The 23,383-nt window shown below is 43.4% G+C and overlaps 2 protein-coding genes across 3 annotated transcripts in view; both read left to right on the forward strand.

Moving 5' to 3' along the window:
• The window catches only part of LOC106581510 (syntaxin-1A), a 233,176-nt gene that overhangs the window by 99,220 nt on the left and 110,573 nt on the right, over positions 1–23,383 (forward strand). The window lies entirely within an intron of this gene.
• LOC106592016 (diacylglycerol O-acyltransferase 2) overlaps positions 23,232–23,383 on the forward strand; it is a 1,744-nt gene continuing 1,592 nt past the window's right edge. The window contains exon 1 of the mRNA XM_045704087.1: positions 23,232–23,383. This exon is cut by the window's right edge and continues 1,592 nt beyond it. Coding sequence (XP_045560043.1) covers positions 23,363–23,383 — 21 coding nt within the window. The 5' untranslated portion in view covers positions 23,232–23,362.

Raw genomic sequence — 23,383 nt, forward strand, 5'->3', positions numbered from 1 at the left:
AATAAATGCTTTGTCATACCCGGGGTATACGGTCTGATATACTATGGCTTTCAGCCTATTCAGGGCTCAACCCCACCCGGTCTATAATCCTTTTTTTAAATGATTGCTATATAAGAGGGCTGAACTATACTGTAGATCTCATACAGTCTAGCTCCTCAGCTCTTGACAGATAGAGTGATTGTCCTGTGACTGATTACATCTGCTGCAGGGTTGAAGTGTATTTGGAGACAGTACAGTGTTACAGGGTTGTGAACTGCTACCCTCGTGTCATATTTCCTGTGTTATTGCTAGAGAGAATGTAGAGGGTGCAGAGTGGCTCTGATACTAGTGATAGGGATATGGGGACATTGTGCTCGTTAGCTTACTGATGTTTTGTGCTGTCATGTACCTCTGACCCAGCACAGTGCAGCTGTCCCCAATGATAAGGTCAAGGCAACTGAACCCAGAGAGGAGCAGATAGACTGTCGTGCACTGAACCCTCTCAGTCTCTGCCTGTGTGTTCATGGTTGTTTATGTGTGCCCTATCTTTCTGTTATTATTTTCTCTCTCTCTCTCTCTCTCTCTCTCTCTCTCTCTCTCTCTCTCTCTCTCTCTCTCTCTCTCTCTCTCTCTCTCTCTCTCTCTCTCTCTCTCTCTCTCTCTCTCTCTCTCTCTCTCTCTCTCTCTTTCTCTCTCTCTGTTATTACTCTCTCTCTCTTTCTCTCTCTCTGTTATTACTCCCTCTCTCTCTCTCTCTCTGTTATTACTCTCTCTCTCTCTCTCTCTTTCTCTCTCTCTGTTATTACTCTCTCTCTCTCTCTCTCTCTCTCTCTCTCTCTCTCTCTCTCTCTCTCTCTCTCTCTCTCTCTCTCTCTCTCTCTCTGTTATTACTCTCTCTCTCTCTCTCTCTGTTCTCTCTCTCTGTTATTACTCTCTCTCTGTTATTACTCTCTCTCTGTTATTACTCTCTCTCTGTTATTACTCTCTCTCTGTTATTACTCTCTCTCTCTGTTATTTCTCTCTCTCACTCTCTCTCTGTTATTAATCTCTCTCTGTTATTACTCTCTCTCTCTGTTATTATCTCTCTCTGTTATTACTCTCTCTCTGTTATTACTCTCTCTCTGTTATTACTCTCTCTCTGTTATTACTCTCTCTCTGTTATTACTCTCTCTCTGTTATTACTCTCTCTCTGTTATTACTCTCTCTCTGTTATTACTCTCTCTCTGTTATTACTCTCTCTCTGTTATTACTCTCTCTCTGTTATTACTCTCTCTCTCTGTTATTACTCTCTCTCTGTTATTACTCTCTCTCTGTTATTACTCTCTCTCTGTTATTACTCTCTCTCTCTGTTATTACTCTCTCTCTGTTATTACTCTCTCTCTGTTATTACTCTCTCTCTGTTATTACTCTCTCTCTGTTATTATCTCTCTCTCTGTTATTACTCTCTCTCTGTTATTACTCTCTCTCTGTTATTACTCTCTCTCTGTTATTACTCTCTCTCTGTTATTACTCTCTCTCTGTTATTACTCTCTCTCTCTGTTATTACTCTCTCTCTGTTATTACTCTCTCTCTGTTATTACTCTCTCTCTGTTATTACTCTCTCTCTGTTATTACTCTCTCTCTCTGTTATTTCTCTCTCTCTCACACTCTCTCTCTGTTATTACTCTCTCTCTGTTATTACTCTCTCTCTGTTATTACTCTCTCTCTGTTATTACTCTCTCTCTCTGTTATTACTCTCTCTCTGTTATTACTCTCTCTCTCTGTTATTACTCTCTCTCTGTTATTACTCTCTCTCTGTTATTACTCTCTCTCTCTGTTATTACTCTCTCTCTGTTATTACTCTCTCTCTCTGTTATTACTCTCTCTCTGTTATTACTCTCTCTCTCTGTTATTACTCTCTCTCTGTTATTACTCTCTCTCTCTGTTATTACTCTCTCTCTCTGTTATTACTCTCTCTCTGTTATTACTCTCTCTCTCTGTTATTAATCTCTCTCTCACACTCTCTCTCTGTTATTACTCTCTCTCTGTTATTACTCTCTCTCTGTTATTACTCTCTCTCTGTTATTACTCTCTCTCTGTTATTACTCTCTCTCTGTTATTAATCTCTCTCTCTGTTATTTCTCTCTCTCTGTTATTACTCTCTCTCTGTTATTACTCTCTCTCTCTGTTATTAATCTCTCTCTCACACTCTCTCTGTTATTACTCTCTCTCTCTGTTATTAATCTCTCTCTCACACTCTCTCTGTTATTACTCTCTCTCTCTGTTATTAATCTCTCTCTCTCTCTTTCTCTCTCTGTTATTACACTCTCTCTGTTATTACTCTCTCTCTCTGTTATTAATCTCTCTCTCTCTCTTTCTCTCTCTGTTATTACACTCTCTCTGTTATTACTCTCTCTCTCTGTTATTAATCTCTCTCTCTCTCTTTCTCTCTCTGTTATTACTCTCTCTCTCTGTTATTAATCTCTCTCTCTCTCTTTCTCTCTCTGTTATTACTCTCTCTCTGTTATTACTCTCTCTCTCTGTTATTACTCTCTCTCTGTTATTACTCTCTCTCTGTTATTACTCTCTCTCTCTGTTATTACTCTCTCTCTGTTATTACTCTCTCTCTCTGTTATTACTCTCTCTCTGTTATTACTCTCTCTCTGTTATTACTCTCTCTCTGTTATTACTCTCTCTCTCTGTTATTACTCTCTCTCTCTGTTATTACTCTCTCTCGCTTTCTCTCTCTCGCTCTCTGTTATTATTCTCTCGCTCTCTGTTATTATTCTCTCTCTCTCTGTTATTATTCTCTCTCTCTCTCTCTGTTATTATTCTCTCTCTCTCTGTTATTATTCTCTCTCTCTCTGTTATTATTCTCTCTCTCTCTGTTATTATTCTCTCTCTCTCTGTTATTATTCTCTCTCTCTCTCTCTGTTATTATTCTCTCTCTCTCTGTTATTATTCTCTCTCTCTCTGTTATTATTCTCTCGCTCTCTGTTATTATTCTCTCTCTCTCTCGCTCTCTGTTATTATTCTCTCTCTCTCTCGCTCTCTGTTATTATTCTCTCTCTCTCTCGCTCTCTGTTATTATTCTCTCTCTCTCTCGCTCTCTGTTATTATTCTCTCTCTCTCTCGCTCTCTGTTATTATCTCTCTCTCTCTCGCTCTCTGTTATTATTCTCTCTCTCTCGCTCTCTGTTATTATTCTCTCTCTCTCTCGCTCTCTGTTATTATTCTCTCTCTCTCTCGCTCTCTGTTATTATTCTCTCTCTCTCTCTCTCTCTGTTATTATTCTCTCTCTCTCTCGCTCTCTGTTATTATTCTCTCTCTCTCTCGCTCTCTGTTATTATTCTCTCTCTCTCGCTCTCTGTTATTATTCTCTCTCTCTCTCGCTCTCTGTTATTATTCTCTCTCTCTCTCTCTCTCTGTTATTATTCTCTCTCTCTCTCGCTCTCTGTTATTATTCTCTCTCTCTCGCTCTCTGTTATTATTCTCTCTCTCTCTCTCTCTCTGTTATTATTCTCTCTCTCTCTCTCTCTCTCTCTCTCTCTCTCTCTCTCTCTGTTTGTAACGGCTGTCGGGAGAGAGAGTAGACCAAGGTGCAGCGGAGTTAGCGTTCATCATTGACGTAATTTAATGGACGAAAGAACACTATAAAAAACAAGAAAACCGACAGCCAAACAGTACTGTCAGGTGCAATACAAAACAGAAACAATTACCCACAAAACCCCAACGGAAAAACAGGCACTTATGTGTGACTCCCAATCAGCAACAACACTCTACAGCTGTGCCTGATTGGAAGCTACACTGCCAAAATCAATGAAACAAACCAACATAGAAAAATGCACATAGAACGCCCACCCAATGTAACACCCTGGCCTAACCAAAATAAAGAACAAAAAACCCCTCTCTATGGCCAGGGCGCTACACTGTTATTATTCTCTCTCTCTCTCATTCCTTCTTTCTGTTGGTGTGTTACCTATGACAACCCCCATAGAATTGACAGGGTGTTGTTCAGTATTCAGGTATTCAGGCCCTTATGGAATAATCCCCAAAATGAGCACGAGCCTCGACGACCTCAACGAAAATTGTGTGGTCATGACGTAATACATAAAAACACTGAATGATACACAATATTGCTGTACTGGCTGTTTATGAGATTGTTACACTAGCTTCGAATATGTATATTTACTAACTACTATGTCATCGTATCTGCTGTTAACAGCTCTGAAGACATGTCTGTACTAATTGTAACATTAAATCTGCTTCTATTTGAATTAGTTTTATTTGGGTGATCCCTTCTGTCTTTTTTTTTCTGTTTGTCTTTATCATTATGATCAAAATATATATTTTTTAAAAAGCTATAAAGTATAAAATGAATATGAAACGTGCAGTAAGCTACATAATTACAGTAAATGTTCAATACATATATACACTCCTATGGCTGTTGGGATGAAAGAACCCCTACATGTATACGTCCTGAGCTTATTTTGAATAAGTATTTTGCTACTGCTCTTTGTACTACTGATTTTTAATATATGTGTGATATATTTTGCCCCAGGATCCTCTAGAGGTTTGTGAGAGATACACGACCTCCTGGATTCTCCATCTGTTAAATAAGCACTCTACCACGATGCCTGCAAATGTGATGCTCGGACAGGAGGAATGTGTATTGCCGTCCAATTGCATACGATAAAGTCAATTCTACTTTGTAAATGACCTCTCCACCATAGATCATACGTGATGATTTTCTTTTATGAATCACACACCAAAGGTAGTCACAGAGACTTGCCAAGTCACCTGTAAGCCTATAGCAGAGGAACAGCATAGCCCTTATGGAAAAGAATGCATGGTGGAGCATTAACACATGACCCATTTTATTCTCTTTGACACAACAGTTGGTAATGGACACTCTGGTCTCTTTGCCTACTGCCCAGTAGATTTGTACAATTAATCACCTTGATGTTTCCCCAATAGATTGGAATGAATTTGATTTGATTCACCTCCATAACGTGCCTGTTTTCACTTGAAACTGATATTCTGTTTCAACTCAGGTATGCGGTATCTATGGCAATCCATACCAGATGTCCTTACATACGCGTGCCTACCTAAATCCCTCTTCCTGTCATTTATGTAAACCCGTTTGTAAAATGATTGATCCGTGAGTTGATAGCCCCATGTCTCAGTGGTATCTCCCTATAAACTACATCTGGGACATTTGCTATGAGAATAAGCTTTCTGTGCATTGTGTTTCAATTGTTCATCTAACCATTGCTTTATCTTTTTGGGAAATTTGAGTCGTACATATTTTTGTTATACCATTAGCCAGGGCCGGCTCTACGGGGTGGCAAAGCTGGGCATGGACCCCTAAGATAGGTTTTGTTACGCCATTAAAAATGACAAACGGTATTGAATTGACCATGACCGGTTTTGCCAATGCAGCAGCGCTGGGCCAGTAGCGCAGACCGGGATAGAGGCTATATGTCAGTGTGTGCTCATGAGGGAGAGGCAGAGGGGTGTAATAATGTAATATTTACTAGTTAACTCACAGAGAGGGAAAAACGTTGTTCACTTTTGCAGACATCTACAGCTAACTGCATTAAGTTGAATAATTATAGCTAGTTCGCTAAGCTTTGATCAGCATGGATATCCCAAAATGTCTGGGCGCTGCTAAGAGCAAATTAAACTGAGGACCGCCATGTCGAGACCGATGCCGAGTTCGCCGAGCAGCCTGCTAGGCCGACCACCGAGGTTGAGGATTCTAGCAGCAAATGTAATACCCGCCCATCCCCCACACCACCGACTGGGCAACAAGATGGGCAGGTGGCCTAGTGGTTAGAGGCAGGTGGCCTAGTGGTTAGAGGCAGGTAGCCTAGTGGTTAGAGGCAGGTGGCCTAGTGGTTAGAGGCAGGTGGCCTAGTGGTTAGAGGCAGGTGGCCTAGTGGTTAGAGGCAGGTGGCCTAGTGGTTAGAGGCAGGTGGCCTAGTGGTTAGAGGCAGGTAGCCTAGCGGCTAGAGGCAGGTAGCCTAGTGGTTAGAGGCAGGTAGCCTAGTGGTTAGAGGCAGGTAGCCTAGTGGTTAGAGGCAGGTAGCCTAGTGGTTAGAGGCAGGTAGCTTAGTGGTTAGAGGCAGGTAGCCTAGCAGGGTAGCCTAGTGGTTAGAGGCAGGTAGCCTAGTGGTTAGAGGCAGGTAGCCTAGTGGTTAGAGGCAGGTAGCCTAGTGGTTAGAGACAGGTAGCCTAGTGGTTAGATGTAGGTAGCCTAGTGGTTAGAGGCAGGTAGCCTAGTGGTTAGAGCGTTGGACTAGTAACCAGCAGGTAGCCTAGTGGTTAGAGGCAGGTAGCCTAGTGGTTAGAGGCAGGTAGCCTAGTGGTTAGAGCGTTGGACTAGTAACCAGCAGGTAGCCTAGTGGTTAGAGCATTGGACTAGTAACCAGCAGGTAGCCTAGTGGTTAGAGGCAGGTAGCCTAGTGGTTAGAGCGTTGGACTAGTAACCAGCAGGTAGCCTAGTGGTTAGAGCATTGGACTAGTAACCAGCAGGTAGCCTAGTGGTTAGAGGCAGGTAGCCTAGTGGTTAGAGCGTTGGACTAGTAACCAGCAGGTAGCCTAGTGGTTAGAGCATTGGACTAGTAACCAGCAGGTAGCCTAGTGGTTAGAGGCAGGTAGCCTAGTGGTTAGAGCGTTGGACTAGTAACCCGTGTGGCTCAGTTGGTAGAGCATGGTGTTTGCAACGCCAGGGTTGTTAGTTCGATTCCCACGAGGGACCAGTACGGGGAAAAAAATGTATGAAATGTATGCATTCACTACTGTAAGTTGCTCTGGATAAGAGCGTCTGCTAAATGACTAAAATGTAAATATGTAAATGTAACCGAAAGGTTGCAAGGTTGATTTCCCCGAGCTGACAAAGTAAAAATCTGCTGTTCTGCCCCTGAACAAGGCAGTTAACCCACTGTTCCTAGGCCTTCATTGGAAATAAGAATTTGTTCTTAACTGACTTGCCCAGTTAAATAACAAGATGGAGAAGAGCTAGGGCCTAGCACCAGCCACCAGCATGAGGGTAACATCACATGAAACACCTGCACATCTGTTACCCCAGCCACTAGCACCTGACCACCTCGGTGATGAGAAGCCAGCGTTACCATAGCCACCTGACCACCTCGGTGATGAGGATCCAGCGTTACCATAGCCACTTCGGTGATGAGGAGCCAGCGTTACCCTGACCACCTCGGTGATGAGGAGACAGCGTTACCATAGCCACCTGACCACCTCGGTGATGAGGAGCCAGCGTTACCCTGACCACCTCGGTGATGAGGAGACAGCGTTACCATAGCCACTTCGGTGATGAGGAGCCAGCGTTACCCTGACCACCTCGGTGATGAGGATCCAGCGTTACCATAGCCACTTCGGTGATGAGGAGCCAGCGTTACCCTGACCACCTCGGTGATGAGGAGCCAGCGTTACCATAGCCACCTCGGTGATGAGGAGACAGCGTTACCATAGCAACCTGACCACCTCGGTGATGAGGAGCCAGCGTTACCCTGACCACCTCGGTGATGAGAAGCCAGCGTTAGCATAGCCACCAGACCACCTCGGTGCTGAGAAGCCAGCGTTACCATAGCCACCTGACCACCTCGGTGATGAGGAGACAGCGTTACCATAGCCACCTGACCACCTCGGTGATGAGGAGCCAGCGTTACCATAGCCACCGGACCACCTCGGTGATGAGGAGACAGCGTTACCATAGCCACCGGACCACCTCGGTGATGAGGAGCCAGCGTTACCATAGCCACCGGACCACCTCGGTGATGAGGAGCCAGCGTTACCATAGCCACCGGACCACCTCTGTGATGAGAAGCCAGCGTTACCATAGCCACCTGACCACCTCGGTGATGAGGAGCCAGCGTTACCATAGCCACCTGACCACCTCGGGGATGAGGAGCCAGCGTTACCATAGCCACCAGATCACCTCGGTGATGAGGAGCCAGCGTTACCATAGCCACCTGACCACCTCGGTGATGAGAAGCCAGCGTTACCATAGCCACCTGACCACCTCGGTGATGAGGAGACAGCGTTACCATAGCCACCTGACCACCTCGGTGATGAGGAGCCAGCGTTACCATAGCCACCAGACCACCTCGGTGATGAGAAGCCAGCGTTACCATAGCCACCTGACCACCTCGGTGATGAGAAGCCAGCGTTACCATAGCCACCTGACCACCTCGGTGATGAGGAGCCAGTGCAGGTCTGTCTTGACACTTACCCGAGCGGCATTTTCAGTGGGAGAAAAGCGGGCCTTTTGTAGCGTCTGGTTCAAGGTCTGCATTTGGTTGTGGTTCACGCTATGTCATCTGAGGAGGCGATAGGAAACGTTTTCAATGTGTGTAGCTCCCTGTACGATTTCTTTAGGAAACCCACAGTAGCTACACATTACACTCGGGAAAAACTGAAAATACTTCTTACTTAAAGATGGACTGGCCACCTCGCCACAGTGTCAGTGATTTTGAAGTCAAATGAAAACACAACAGAGATGCTCGGTGAAATTAAATCTATTCTCGCATATGGCACAGATGTGAGACTTGAGGCCACAGGCTTATTGAAAGCAGTGACAGAGCCGAGCTTTGTATTGCTAACATGACTCACAAAATCCTGGGACTCCTCGATCCTCCTTACAAGTCACTGCAGTCAAAAGCTACTGATCTGCACACCGGTGTCAATCTTGTCCGCAGTACGTATGGGTGCGTTGAAAAACAGCGATGTGATGCTCAATTTGAAAATCTTTGGAAGGCATACCAGGAAGTCACGAGTACACCAGCTCCAAGCAAACGACGGAGACTCATGATGTAAAACTCTGCAAGAGTATGTAGTTGAAATCACAGTGGGTCGGCATGATGATGGAGACGAGAGGGGGTGTAAACAACTGTTTTTCAGCACTTTGGATGCCGTGCTGGGGAAAATGCCATCACGATTTAGCAAATGAAATAGTCAACTGGTGAAAGGATCCCAAGAGCCTAAACTTTTTGGATGTGAACAGGATCAAGACATTGTTGAATCGAACCAAAACAGAACCAGTGGAAGCAGCTTTTATTGTGGCTCGCACATTCTTACAAGGTGAAATCTAACCACAGCCAGCAAACAACAACTCATTGTTCTTCAAAAATTATGACGGGCCTTTGTCAGCAATATCGACTGTGCTTTTGGCACTGAAACATGGATTAACATTTGGGGCATCTACAGCAATGTGTGAGAATTCCTTCTCTACCCTGAAGAACGTATTCTGCATTTTACATCAATGAAAAACACCCCCCAAAAAATGTGTCGCGCTCATGCTTTTTATGAACCTTTTTTCAAATCCTCCTTAGAGTCTCATCATGCAGCCTTACTTGGTATTACAAATCAAAACATACAGCCCAACGTTTGTATCACAACTAAAGTTACATTAATAACTCTAAATGAAGCATATAGGAGGACCTGTTTCTATGTTAACTGCTCAACACAGAATAGCTGTATTTGTGAGCACTCCCTCAAATCGTTTGGAGAAAATATCCTTTCTGTTTTATGCAGCTATGTTCAATTTTATTCTTCATAATATAAACGGAATTCTAAGCAAATCTTGTCCGCTTAATGAGGGCCAAAGGACAACTTAGAGTATGCTAAGTATTCTTCTGAAATATACATTTTTTTTTTCACATCATGTTTCTTTAAACCTGTCTAAAATAAATAAATGGATTTATTGTGAAGGTGTAGACTATATTACATGGATTTAGTAGACTTTTTAAAATGTAGATGTTCCAAAGGTCTGCATCAGTGGCTTGTAGGATATGTGTGGAAGCCAGGATATGCTAAATGTGTTTATGTTAATTAACGGTCAATTACCATGAGAACGGCAGTTACTTGCTTGATAATCACCAGCTGACAACATGTCGTGACGCCACAGCCCTAGCTATTGTCAATCTGTTCTTTATTTTACTATTATTATTATCTATCCTGATGTCCTGTCACTTTACCCTGCCTTCATGTTCATATCTACCTCAAATACCTTATTATTATCTATCCTGATGCCATGTTACTTTACCCTGCCTTCATGTACATATCTACCTCTAAATACCTTATTATTATCTATCCTGATGTCTAGTCACTTTACCCTGCCTTCATGTACATATCTACCTCAAATACCTTATTATTATCTATCCTGATGTCTAGTCACTTTGCCCTGCCTTCAGGGTAGCCTAGTGGTTAGAGCGTTGGACTAGTAATCGAAAGGTTGCAAGTTTCGAATCCCCGAGCTGACAAGGTAAAAATCTGTCGTTCTGCCCCTAAACAAGGCAGTTAACCCACTGTTCCCCGGTAGGCTGTCACTGTAAATAAGAATTTGTTCTTAACTGACCTGCCTAGTTAAATAAAGATAAAAAAATAAATATCTACCTCAAATACCTTATTATCTATCCTGATGCCTAGTCACTTTACCCTGCCTTCATGTACATATCTACCTCAAATACCTTATTATTGTCTATCCTGATGACTAGTCACTTTACCCTGCCTTCATGTTCATATCTACCTCAAATACCTTATTATTATCTATCCTGATGTCTAGTCACTTTACCCTGCCATCATGTTCATATCTACCTCAAATACCTTATTATTATCTATCCTGATGCCTAGTCACTTTACCCTGCCTTCATGTACATATCTACCTCAAATACCTTATTATTATCTATCCTGATGTCTAGTCACTTTACCCTGCCTTCATGTACATATCTACCTCAAATACCTTATTATTGTCTATCCTGATGCCTAGTCACTTTACCCTGCCTTCATGTACATATCTACCTCAAATACCTCGTACATCTGCACACTGATCTGGTACTGGTATTCCCTGTATATAGCTCCACATTTATCTGGTACTTCCTGTATATAGTTCCACATTGATCTGGTACTGGTACTCCCTGTATATAGCTCCACATTGATCTGGTACTGGTACTCCCTGTATATAGCTCCACATTGATCTGGTACTCCCTGTATATAGCTCCACATTGATCTGGTACTTCCTGTATATAGCTCCACATTGATCTGGTACTGGTACTCCTGTATATAGCTCCACATTGATCTGGTACTTCCTGTATATAGCTCCACATTGATCTGGTACTGGTACTCCCTGTATATAGCTCCACATTGATCTGGTACTGGTACTCCCTGTATATAGCTCCACATTGATCTGGTACTTCCTGTATATAGCTCCACATTGATCTGGTACTTCCTGTATATAGCTCCACATTGATCTGGTACTGGTACTCCCTGTATATAGCTCCACATTGATCTGGTACTGGTACTCCCTGTATATAGCTCCACATTGATCTGGTACTTCCTGTATATAGCTCCACATTGATCTGGTACTTCCTGTATATAGCTCCACATTGATCTGGTACTTCCTGTATATAGCTCCACATTGATCTGGTACTTCCTGTATATAGCTCCACATTGATCTGGTACTCCCTGTATATAGCTCCACATTGATCTGGTACTTCCTGTATATAGCTCCACATTGATCTGGTACTTCCTGTATATAGCTCCACATTGATCTGGTACTCCCTGTATATAGCTCCACATTGATCTGGTACTTCCTGTATATAGCTCCACATTGATCTGGTACTTCCTGTATATAGCTCCACATTGATCTGGTACTTCCTGTATATAGCTCCATTCGTGTGTATTTTATTTTAGTCCTCTTTGTGTTAGTTACTATTTTATCATTGGGAAGGACTCATAAGCAAGCATTTCACAGTTAAGTCTACACCAGTTGCTTTTTTTTATGTAGCAAATTTATTGGAAATTAAATACATATATATCTCATTTACATAAGTATTCACACCCCTGAGTCAACACATGTTAAAATCACCTTTGGCAGCGATTACAGCTGTGAGTCTTTCTGGGTAAATCTCTAAGAGCTATCCACACCTGGATTGCACAATATTTACACATTATTCTTAAAAAAATTCTTCAAGCTTTGTCAAGTTGGTTGTTGATCATTGTTAGACCGCCATTTTCAAGTCTTGCAATAGATTTTTAAGCCAATGTAAGTCAAAGCTGTAACTAGGCCACTCACGACCATTCAATGTCGTCTTGGTAAATAACTCGAGTGTAGATTTGGCCTTGTGTTTTAGGTTATTATCCTGCTGAAAGGTGAATTGACCTCCCAGTGTCTGGTGGAAAGCAGACTGAAACAGGTTTTCCTCTAGGATTTTGCCTGTTCTTAGCTCTATTCTGTTTCTTTTCATCCTAAATAAAACCCCTAGTCCTTGCCGATAACAAGCATACCCATAACATGATGCAGCCACCACCATGACTGAAAATATGAAGTGTGGTACTCAGTGACGTGTTGTGTTGGATTTGCCCCAAACATAACTCTTTGTATTCAGAACATAAAGAAAATGTCTTTGCTACAGTTTTTTGCAGTTTTACTTTAGTGCCTTGTTGCAAACAGGATGCATGTTTTGGAATATTTGTATTCTGTACAGACTTCCTTCTTTTCACTCTTGTCATTTAGGTTAGTATTGTGGAGTAACTACAATGTTGTTGATCCATCCTCAGTTTTCTCCTATCACAGCTATTAAACCCTGTAACTATTTTAAAGTCACCATTGGCGAAATGGTTTCCTTCCTCTCCGGCAACTGAGTTATGAATGACGCCTGTATCTTTGTCGTGACTGGGTGTATTGATACACCATCCAAAGTGTAATTAATACCTTAACAATGCTCAAAGGGATATTCAATGTCTGCTTATTTAAAAAATTAAATATACCGCTAGGTGGCCTTCTTTGATAGGTTTTGGAAAACCTCCCTGGTCTTTGTGGTTAAATCTGTGTTTGAAATTCACTGCTCGACTGATGGACCTTACAGATAATTGTATGTGTGGGGTACAGAGATGAGGTAATCATTCAGATATCATGTTAAACACTGTTATTGCACACAGAGTCCATGCAACATATTATGTGACTTATTTATCACATTTTTACTCCTGAATGTATTTAGGCTTGCCATAAAAAAAGGGGTTAAATACTTATTGATTCAAAACATTTAAGCTTTGAATTTTTGTATTAATTTGTAAAAATGTCTAAAAACATAATTCCACTTTGATATTGTAAGTTATTGTATGTAAGCCAGTGACACAAAATATAATTTAATCCGTATTAAATTCAGGCTGTAACACAACGAAATGTGGAAGAAGTCAAGGGGTATGAATACTTGTGAAAGACACTGTATTTTAGTTATCAGTTTATGTAAAGATTCTCTCATTGGTTTAATTTACCGTAAAACTTCAATGTAACGTCTCAAATAGCCTCCTGTCCCTATTAATAGCCGGGCAACAGCACACATTTCATTAAATAAACACCTGCTTCAAATAAACGCTGGGTGTAAATGAATTGTTCACGAGGTTACCATGAATTACCATGAATTGTTTTTTACGAGGTTTGTTTGATTTGTTACGTTAAATAATATAGTAAAGACAGTAAATGTCAATCATCTGTTTTTATCACAAGTAAGAAACTGCTAGCCATTGGCTGCTAATGCTGAGAACTGCTAGCTAACTAGCTAGCACAAAAACAGTCAACAACTTTGGGATTACAGAAGCCTAGAAATCAGCTGATTGCCCTCTGGTGGCGAAAGTAAAAACGGCAGAAAATACACAGTCAAAGAGGAGAATATGTGTGTGTATATATATATACTGCTCAAAAAAATAAAGGGAACACTAAAATAACACATCCTAGATCTGAATGAATGAAATAATCTTATTAAATACTTGTTTCTTTACATAGTTGAATGTGCTGACAACAAAATCACACAAAAAGAATCAATGGAAATCCAATTTATCAACCCATGGAGGTCTGGATTTGGAGTCACACTCAAAATTAAAGTGGAAAACCACACTACAGGCTGATCCAACTTTGATGTAATGTCCTTAAAACAAGTCAAAATGAGGCTCAGTAGTGTGTGTGGCCTCCACATGCCTGTATGACCTCCCTACAACGCCTGGGCATGCTCCTGATGAGGTGGCGGATGGTCTCCTGAGGGATCTCCTCCCAGACCTGGACTAAAGCATCCGCCAACTCCTGGACAGTCTGTGGTGCAACGTGGCGTTGGTGGATGGAGCGAGACATGATGTCCCAGATGTGCTCAATTGGATTCAGGTCTGGGGAACGGGCGGGCCAGTCCATAGCATCAATGCCTTCCTCTTGCAGGAACTGCTGACACACTCCAACCACATGAGGTCTAGCATTGTCTTGCATTAGGAGGAACCCAGGGCCAACCACACCAGCATATGGTCTCACAAGGGGTCTGAGGATCTCATCTCGGTACCTAATGGCAGTCAGGCTACCTCTGGCGAGCACATGGAGGGCTGTGCGGCCCCCCAAAGAAATGCCACCCCACACCATGACTGACCCACCGCCAAACTGGTCATGCTGGAGGATGTTGCAGGCAGCAGAACATTCTCCAAGGCGTCTCCAGACTCTGTCACATCTGTCACATGTGCTCAGTGTGAACCTGCTTTCATCTGTGAAGAGCACAGGGCGCCAGTGGCGAATTTACCAATCTTGGTGTTCTCTGGCAAATGCCAAACGTCCTGCACGGTGTTGGGCTGTAAGCACAACCCCCACCTGTGGATGTCGGGCCCTCATACCACCCTCATGGAGTCTGTTTCTGACCGTTTGAGCAGACACATGCACAGTTGTGGCCTGCTGGAGGTCATTTTGCAGGGCTCTGGCAGTGCCCCTCCTGCTCCTCCTTGCACAAAGGCGGAGGTAGCGGTCCTGCTGCTGGGTTGTTGCCCTCCTACGGCCTCCTCCACGTCTCCTGATGTACTGGCCTGTCTCCTGGTAGCGCCTCCATGCTCTGGACACTACGCTGACAGACACAGCAAACCTTCTTGCCACAGCTCGCATTGATGTGCCATCCTGGATGAGCTGCACTACCTGAGCCACTTGTGTGGGTTGTAGACTCCGTCTCATGCTACCACTAGAGTGAAAGCACCGCCAGCATTCAAAAGTGACCAAAATTTCAGCCAGGAAGCATAGGAACTGAGAAGTGGTCTGTGGTCCCCACCTGCAGAACCACTCCTTTATTGGGGGTGTCTTGCTAATTGCCTATTATTTCCACCTGTTGTCTATTCCATTTGCACAACATCATGTGAAATTTATTGTCAATCAGTGTTGCTTCCTAAGTGGACAGTTTGATTTCACAGAAGTGTGATTGACTTGGAGTTACATTGTGTTGTTTAAGTGTTCCCTTTATTTTTTGGAGCAGTATATATTTTATAGAGGCATACTAAGACAAAAGAAATATGACACTGTGTGTAAATGATAACACAGGAAATTAAGAAATTGATTAAAATGCTGGAAGCGAATGCTGTAATTAAAGGAAAACTCCGCCCATCTTTTGGTATTTGTTTCATTAGTCCATTGTTGATATAGTCCCAAAATATTTGCATGTCAGCAATCAAGTTGTCAAGATATATATCTTTCAAAATACAGCCGGTATGATTACATCTTGTACAGACTACGTCTTGTCTCACATCTTTTGGGGTGGCAGCGTAGCCTAGTGGTTAGAGCGTTGGATTAGTAACCGAAAGGTTGCAAGATCGAATCCCCGAGCTGACAAGGTACAAATCTGTTGTTCTTCCCCTGAACAAGGCAGTTAATCCACTGTTCCTAGGCCGCCATTGAAAATAAGAATTTGTTATTAACTGACTTGGCTAGTTAAATAAAGGTAAAACATTTTTTTTTAAAAGCCTGGGTTATCCATGACACAAAGCCAGAGCTGTTCTCTATTCACAGGCCTTTCAGGGGAGTTGTTTATTTTAACTGTAACCATGTCTGTTTTTAGTCAGTTTGTATCTAATTCTGCAGCAGAAAATAATACTTCCCAGTTCCCTGCTGCTCCTGCTTGCCCTCTCCCCTCTCTTCTTATCTTCTCTCATGTCCCCCCCTCTCTCTCTCTCCCTCATAATGACAGAGTTAAGATGGTGTCATGGCAGCGGAAGTCGTTCATATTTTCCCTAAATGCTGAATCAATCCCAGTTGGGCCCTGTAATAGCCAGGGCTAATGAGTGTCTGACCTAGCTGCCTCCCAGTCCCAGCTCACGCCAGATAGAAGAGATAGAAGAGCCATAGGAGATCAAGCACATTGAGAAACACATTGACTGAGTGATAAATAAATACATGTATGTTTTGTCTGTTGTGCTGTGGCAAAGGAGGCCAGGGTGTAGTGGTGCTACTTGGGTTTGGGTTTGATTTGAACTATCAGTGGAGGAAGCAGCCCCTCAAGAGGCTGAAAATATTTGGCATTGGCCCTCAGATCCTCAAACCATTTTACAGCTGGTATGGCAACTGCTTGGCATCTGACCGCAAGCGTGTCATGCGGCATCTGAGATGCTAAGGACTGTTTTGCTAGCACAGATTGAATATGTTCCAGGATTCTTCCGATGGCATTGAGGAGTTTACCACATTTATTTTTTTATTTCACCTTTATTTAACCAAGATCTCATTTGCAACTGCGACCTGGTCAAGACAAAGCAAAGCAGTTCGACACATACAACATCACAGAGTTACACGTCGTCAGCTTCATCAATAAGTGCAAAGACGACGTCATCCCCACATTGACTGTACGTACATATCCCAACCAGAAGTCATGGATGACTGGCAACATCTGCACCGAGCTAAAGGCTAGAACCATCAAACAGGCAAAGCATCAATACCGGACAAAGATTGAATCCTACTACACCGGTTCTGATGCTCGTCGGATGTGGCAAAATATTACGGACTACAAAGGGAAATCCAGCCACAAGCTGCCCAGTGATGCGAGCCTACCAGACGAGCTAAATGCCTTTTATGCTCGCTTCGAGGCAAGCAACACTGAAGCATGCATGAGAGCACCAGCTGTTCCGGAGGACTGTGTGCTCACGCTCTCCGTAGTCGATGTGAGCAAGACCTTTAAACAGGTCAACATTCACAAGGCCGCAGAACCAGACAGATTACCAGGACGTGTACTCAGAGCATGCACGGACCAAGTGTGTTCACTGATATTTTCAACCTCGCCCTGACCGAGTCTGTAAAACCTACATGTTTCAAGTATACCCCCATAGTCCCTGTGCCCAAGAAAGTAAAGTTAGCCTGCCTGAATGACTGCCGCCCCTATGCACTCACGTCGGTAGCCATGAAGTGCTTTGAACGGCTGGTCATGGCTCACATCAACACCATCATCCCGGAAACCCTAGACCCACTCCAATTTGTATACCGCCCCAACAGATCCACAGACGTCACAAGCTTAATTGCACTCCACACTGCCATTTCCCACCTGGACAAAAGGAACACCTATGTGAGAATGCTGTTCATTGACTACAGCTCAGCGTTCAACACCATAGTGACCACAATGCTCATCACTAAGCTAAGGAACCTGGGACTAAACACCTCCCTCTGCAACTGGATCCTGGACTTCCTGACGGGCCGCTCCCAGGTGATAAGGGTAGGCAACAACACATCTGCCACGCTGATCCTCTACATGTTGGCCCCTCAGGAGTGCGTGCTCAGTCCCCTCCTATACTCCCTTTTCACCCACGACTGCGTGGCCAAACACGACTCCAACACCATCATTAAGTTTGCTGATGACACAACATTGGTTGGCATGATCACCAACAACAATGAGACAGCCAATAAGGAGGTCAGAGACCTGGCAGTGTGGTGCCAGGACAACAACCTCTCCCTCAACGTGAACAAGACAAAGGAGCTGATCGTGGACTATTGGAAAAGGAGGGCCGAACACATCCACATTCACATCGACTGGGCTCAACCTGCTTGGCATCCGACCGTAAGGCGCTACATCACTTGGGCCAAGCTTCCTGCCATCAAGGACCTATATACTAGGCAGTGTCAGAGGAAGGCCCAAAAAATTGTCAATGACTCCAGTCACCCAAGTCATAGACTGTTCTCTCTGCTACCGCATGGCAAGCGGTAGCGGAGCACCAAGTCTAGGTCCAAAAGGCTCCTTAGCAGCTTCTACCCCCAAGCCATAAGACTGCTGAACAAGTAATCAAATGCCCCCCCCCCTTTGTTTTTACACTGCTGCTACTCGCTGTTTATTATGTATGCGTAGTCACTTTACCCCTACCTACGTGTACAAATGATCTCTACTAACTCCCCCCACATTGACTCGGTACCGGTAGCCCCTGTATATTTGTTTATATTTGTATATTTAGTCAATATATTCAGAACTCTAAGGGCCCATAAGTAAGCATTTCACGGTAAGGTCTACTACACCTGTTGTTTTCGGCGCTTGTGACAAATACATTTTTATTTTATTTTTATTTGATTTCACACTCATCACATACACTGCTGCTACTCTATTTATTATCTATCCTGATAGATACTTTTACCCCTACTGTACCTACATGTACAGTGTTTTCGGAAAGTATTCAGACCCCTTGACTTTTTACAAATTTTGTTACGTTACAGCCTTGTTGTAAAATTGATTGAATTGTTTTTTTACCCTCATCAATCTACATCAATAACCCATAATGACAAAGCAAAAACTGGTTTTTAGACAGTTTTGCGAATTTATAGAAAATAATAATAAAACTGAAATATCACATTTACTTAAGTATTCAGCCCCTTTACTCAGTACTTTGTTGAAGCACCTTTGGTAACGATTACAGCCTCAAGTCTTCTTGCGTATAACGCTTCAAACTTGTCAAACCTGTATTTGGGGAGTTTCTCCCATTCTTCTCTGCAGATCCTCTCAAGCTCTGTCAGGTTGGATGGGGAGCGCTGCTGCACAGATATTTTCAGGTCTCTCCAAAGATGTTTGATCGGGTTGAAGGCCGGGTTCTGGCTGGGCCACTAAAGGACATTCAGAGACTTGTCCCGAAGCCACTCCTGCATTGTATTGGCTGTGCGCTTAAGGTCGTTGTCCTGTTGGAAGGTGAACCTTTTCCCCAGTCTGAGGTCCGGAGCACTCTGGAGCAGGTTTTCATCAAGGATCTGTCTGTACTTTGCTCTGTTCATCTTTGTCTCGATCCTGACTAGTCTCCCAGTCCCTGCCACTGAAAAACATCCCCACAGCATGATGCTGCCACCACCATGCTTCACCGTAGGAATTATGCCATGTTTCCTCCAGATGTGATACTTGGCATTCAGGCCAAAGAGTTCAATCTTGGTTTCATCAGACCAGAGAATCTTGTTTCTCATGGTCAGAGAGTCTTTAGGGGCCTTTTGGCAAACTCCCAAGTGGGCTGCCATGTGCCTTTTACTGAGGAGTGGCTTCCGTCTGGCCACTCTACCATAAAGGCCTGATTGGTGGATTGCTGCAGAGATGGTTGTCCTTCTGGATGGTTCTCCCATCTCCACAGAGGAACTATAGAGCTCTGTCAGTGACCATCAGGTTTCTAACTAAGGCCCTTCTCCCCCGTTTGCTCAGTTTGGCCAGGCGGTCAATCCTGTCTCAGAGCTCTACGAACAATTCATCTCTCTATCTCATATATATATATATATATATATATATATATAATTTATTTATTTATATATAGTGAGGGGAAAAGTATTTGATCCCCTGCTGATTTTGTACGTTTGCCCACTGACAAAGAAATGATCAGTCTATAATTTTAATGGTAGGTTCATTTGAACAGTGAGAGACAGAATAACAACAAAACAATCCTGAAAGATGCATGTCAAACATGTTATAAATTGATTTGCATTTTAATGAGGGAAATAAGTATTTGACCCCTCTGCAAAACATGACTTAGTACTTGGTGGCAAAACCCTTGTTGGCAATCAGAGGTCAGATGTTTCTTGTAGTTGGCCACCAGGTTTGCACACATATCAGGAGGGATTTTGTCCCACTCCTCTTTGCAGATCTTCTCCAAGTCATTAAGGTTTCGAGGCTGACGTTTGGCAACTCGAACCTTCAGCTCCCTCCACAGATTTTCTATGGGATTAAGGTCTGGAGACTGGCTAGGCCACTCCAGGACCTTAATGTGCTTCTTCTTGAGCCACTCCTTTGTTGCCATGGCCGTGTATTTTAGGTCATTGTCATGCTGGAATACCCATCCACGACCCATTTTTAATGCCCTGGCTGAGGGAAGGATGTTCTCACCCAAGTCCATCGTCCCTTTAATGCGGTGAAGTTGTCCTGTCCCCTTACCAGAAAAACACCCCCAAAGCATAATGTTTCCACCTCCATGTTTGACGGTGGGGATGGTGTTCTTGGGGTCATTGGCAGCATTCCTCCTCCTCCAAACACGGCGAGTTGAGTTGATGCCAAAAAGCTCAATTTTGGTCTCATCTGACCACAACACTTTCACCCAGTTGTCCTCTGAATCATTCAGATGTTCATTGGCAAACTTCAGACGAGCATGTATATGTGCTTTCTTGAGCAGGGGGACCTTGCGGGCGCTGCAGGATTTCAGTCCTTCACAGCGTAGTGTGTTACCAATTGTTTTCTTGGTGACTATGGTCCTAGCTGCCTTGAGATCATTGATAAGATCCTCCCGTGTAGGTCTGGGCTGATTCCTCACCGTTCTCATGATCATTGCAACTCCACGAGGTGAGATCTTGCATGGAGCTCCAGGCCGAGGGAGATTGACAGTTCTTTTGTGTTTCTTCCATTTGCGAATAATCGCACCAACTGTTGTCACCTTCTCACCAAGCTGCTTGGTGATGGTCTTGTAGCCCATTCCAGCCTTGTGTAGGTCTACAATCTTGTCCCTGACATCCTTGGAGAGCTCTTTGGTCTTGGCCATGGTGGAGAGTTTGGAATCTGATTGATTGATTGCTTCTGTGGACAGGTGTCTTTTATACAGGTAACAAACTGAGATTAGGAGCACTCCCTTTAAGAGTGTGCTCCTAATCTCAGATCGTTACCTGTATAAAAGACACCTGGGAGGCATAAATCTTTCTGATTGAGAGGGGGTCAAATACTTATTTCTCTCATTAAAATGCAAATCAATTTATAACATTTTTGACATGCGTTTTTCTGGATTTTTTGTTGTTATTCTGTCTCTCACTGTTCAAATAAACCTTCCATTAAAATTATAGACTGATCATTTCTTTGTCAGTGGGCAAACGTACAAAATCAGCAGGGGATCAAATACTTTTTTCCATCACTGTATATCCACAGTAAAACAAGTCCTAAATCGACATAACCTTAAAGGCCGCTCAGCAAGGAAGAAGCCACTGCTCCAAAACCGGCATAAAAAAGCCAGACTACGGTTTTCAACTGCACATGGGGACAAAGATCGTACTTTTTGGAGAAATGTCCTCTAGTCTGATGAAACAAAAATAGACCTGTTTGGCTGTAATGACCATCGTTATGTTTGGAGGAAAAAGGGGGATGCTTGCAAGCTGAAGAACACAATCCCAGCCATAAAGCACGGGGGGTGGCAGCATCATGTTGTGGAGGTGCTTTGCTGCAGGAGGGACTGGTGCACTTCACAAAATAGATGGCTTCATGAGGTAGGAAAATTATGTGGATATATTTAAGCCACATCTCAAGACATCAGTCAGGAATTTAAAGCTTGGTCGCAAATGGGTCTTCCAAATGGACAATGACCCCAAGCATACTTCCAAAGTTGTGGCAAAATGGATTAGGACAACAAAGTAAAGGTATTGGAGTGGCCATCACAAAGCCCTGACGTCAATCCTATAGAAAAGTTGTGGGCAGAACTGAAAAAACATGTGCGAGGAAGGAGGCCTACAAACCTGACTCAGTTACACCAGCTCTGTCAGGAGGAATGGGCCAAAATTCACCCAACTTATTGTGGGAAGCTTGTGGAAGGCTACCCGAAACGTTTGACCTAAGTTAAACAATTTAAAGGCAATGCTACCAATTACTCATTGAGTGTATGTACTTCTGACTTCTGACCCACTGGGAATGTGATGAAAGAAATAAAGGCTGAAATAAATCATTCTCTCTACTATTATTCTGACATTTCACATTCTTAAAATAAAGTGGTGATCCTAACTGACCTAGGACTCTGATTAAATGTCAGGAATTGTGAAAAATTGAGTTTAAATGTATTTGGCTAAGGTGTATGTAAACTACTGACTTCAACTGTACACACACACACACACGTGCTCTGTCCAATTTTCTAGAGATTTCCAGTGTCTTTTCTAGTATTTTAAATGATCTATGTAATATCATAACTGCCAAGAATGACTGAAACAGTTATATTGCACACTTCACATGTTATACTCGTGTGTGTGTGTGTGTGTGTGTGTGTGTGTGTGTGTGTGTGTGTGTGTGTGTGTGTGTGTGTGTGTGTGTGTGTGTGTGTGTGTGTGTGTGTGTGTGTGTGTGTGTGTGTGTGTGAGAGAGAGAGAGAAGGATCCACATGATTCCTTTAAGGCAGAAAAATACAAAAGAGTGTTGACTGTGGGTTATTAATTTTAATTTTAGATACGGTTTAGATAAGGCTCCTCTTTCTCTCTTTCTTCCACCCCCCCCTCGCCCCGTTTTTCTCCTCTTTCCCTCTATCGCTTTCTCTTTATAAAACACTGGAGCTAGATAAGGGATAAGCAGCATCTCCATGGCAACAGTGTCTTAATGAAAGCAACAAGCATGACCCCAAGGCTGTGTCTCTGAATCAAGGAGAATAGAATGGTGTGTGAACCCGAGGCTGTGTCTCTGAATCAAGGACAATACAATGGCGTGTGACTCTTCAGTGAAGTCAGAATTCTGTTGACTCTCTGGTCTTGCCTTCTCTCTAGAGTCAGGTAGCAGAAAGGATGGTGATAGACAACTGGATTGGTCTGTTTACACACACCAGCCGTGGTCTGTTATTGGCTCTATTTTAAGCGGTCAGCTCCATGTGTCTGGTGGCATTGACTTCACAGCCCTTGAAGTTAAGCAGAGGTTGCTATGGTTACGCTGAATGTGAAAAACATTCTCCTCTCCCCTGACTCCCTGCCCAGTAATAAATCTTAACCTCTGAACCCCCCCCCCCCAGCTGTCATTCCCATGACACCTCTGGCCTAATGACTGGAGCGCACCCCAGACACATGACCCTATCTTTCTGTTCTGTAAAGAGGGGTCATCCCCATAATCCTGTATCCATCTCTGAGCACTCCTATCTGGGGGTATGATCAGTGGACAGACGGCCTCTTCTCTCCAGGGTTCTGTGGATCTGTCAGAGTGAACACCCTCAATCTGAAACACACCCATTCATGTTCGATTTGGACTCTGTTACCGTTTATCTTTGAAAGCGATAACTCATTAAAGTGTTACGAGAGTGGAAGAAATCGTTATCTCTGCAGCCTCCGTTGAACTGTGATCAAAGTACGTCCGTGTAGGGTACTAGTGCTCTCCGGACAGTCGCTCTTGTTCGCTGTATCACCTTTTTGGGGGAAAACTACAGAAACGGTTTCAGGGATGAAGCTGGGAAACACGCAA

This window comes from Salmo salar, chromosome ssa20 (assembly GCF_905237065.1).
Source record: "Salmo salar chromosome ssa20, Ssal_v3.1, whole genome shotgun sequence".
Lineage (NCBI taxonomy): Eukaryota > Metazoa > Chordata > Actinopteri > Salmoniformes > Salmonidae > Salmo > Salmo salar.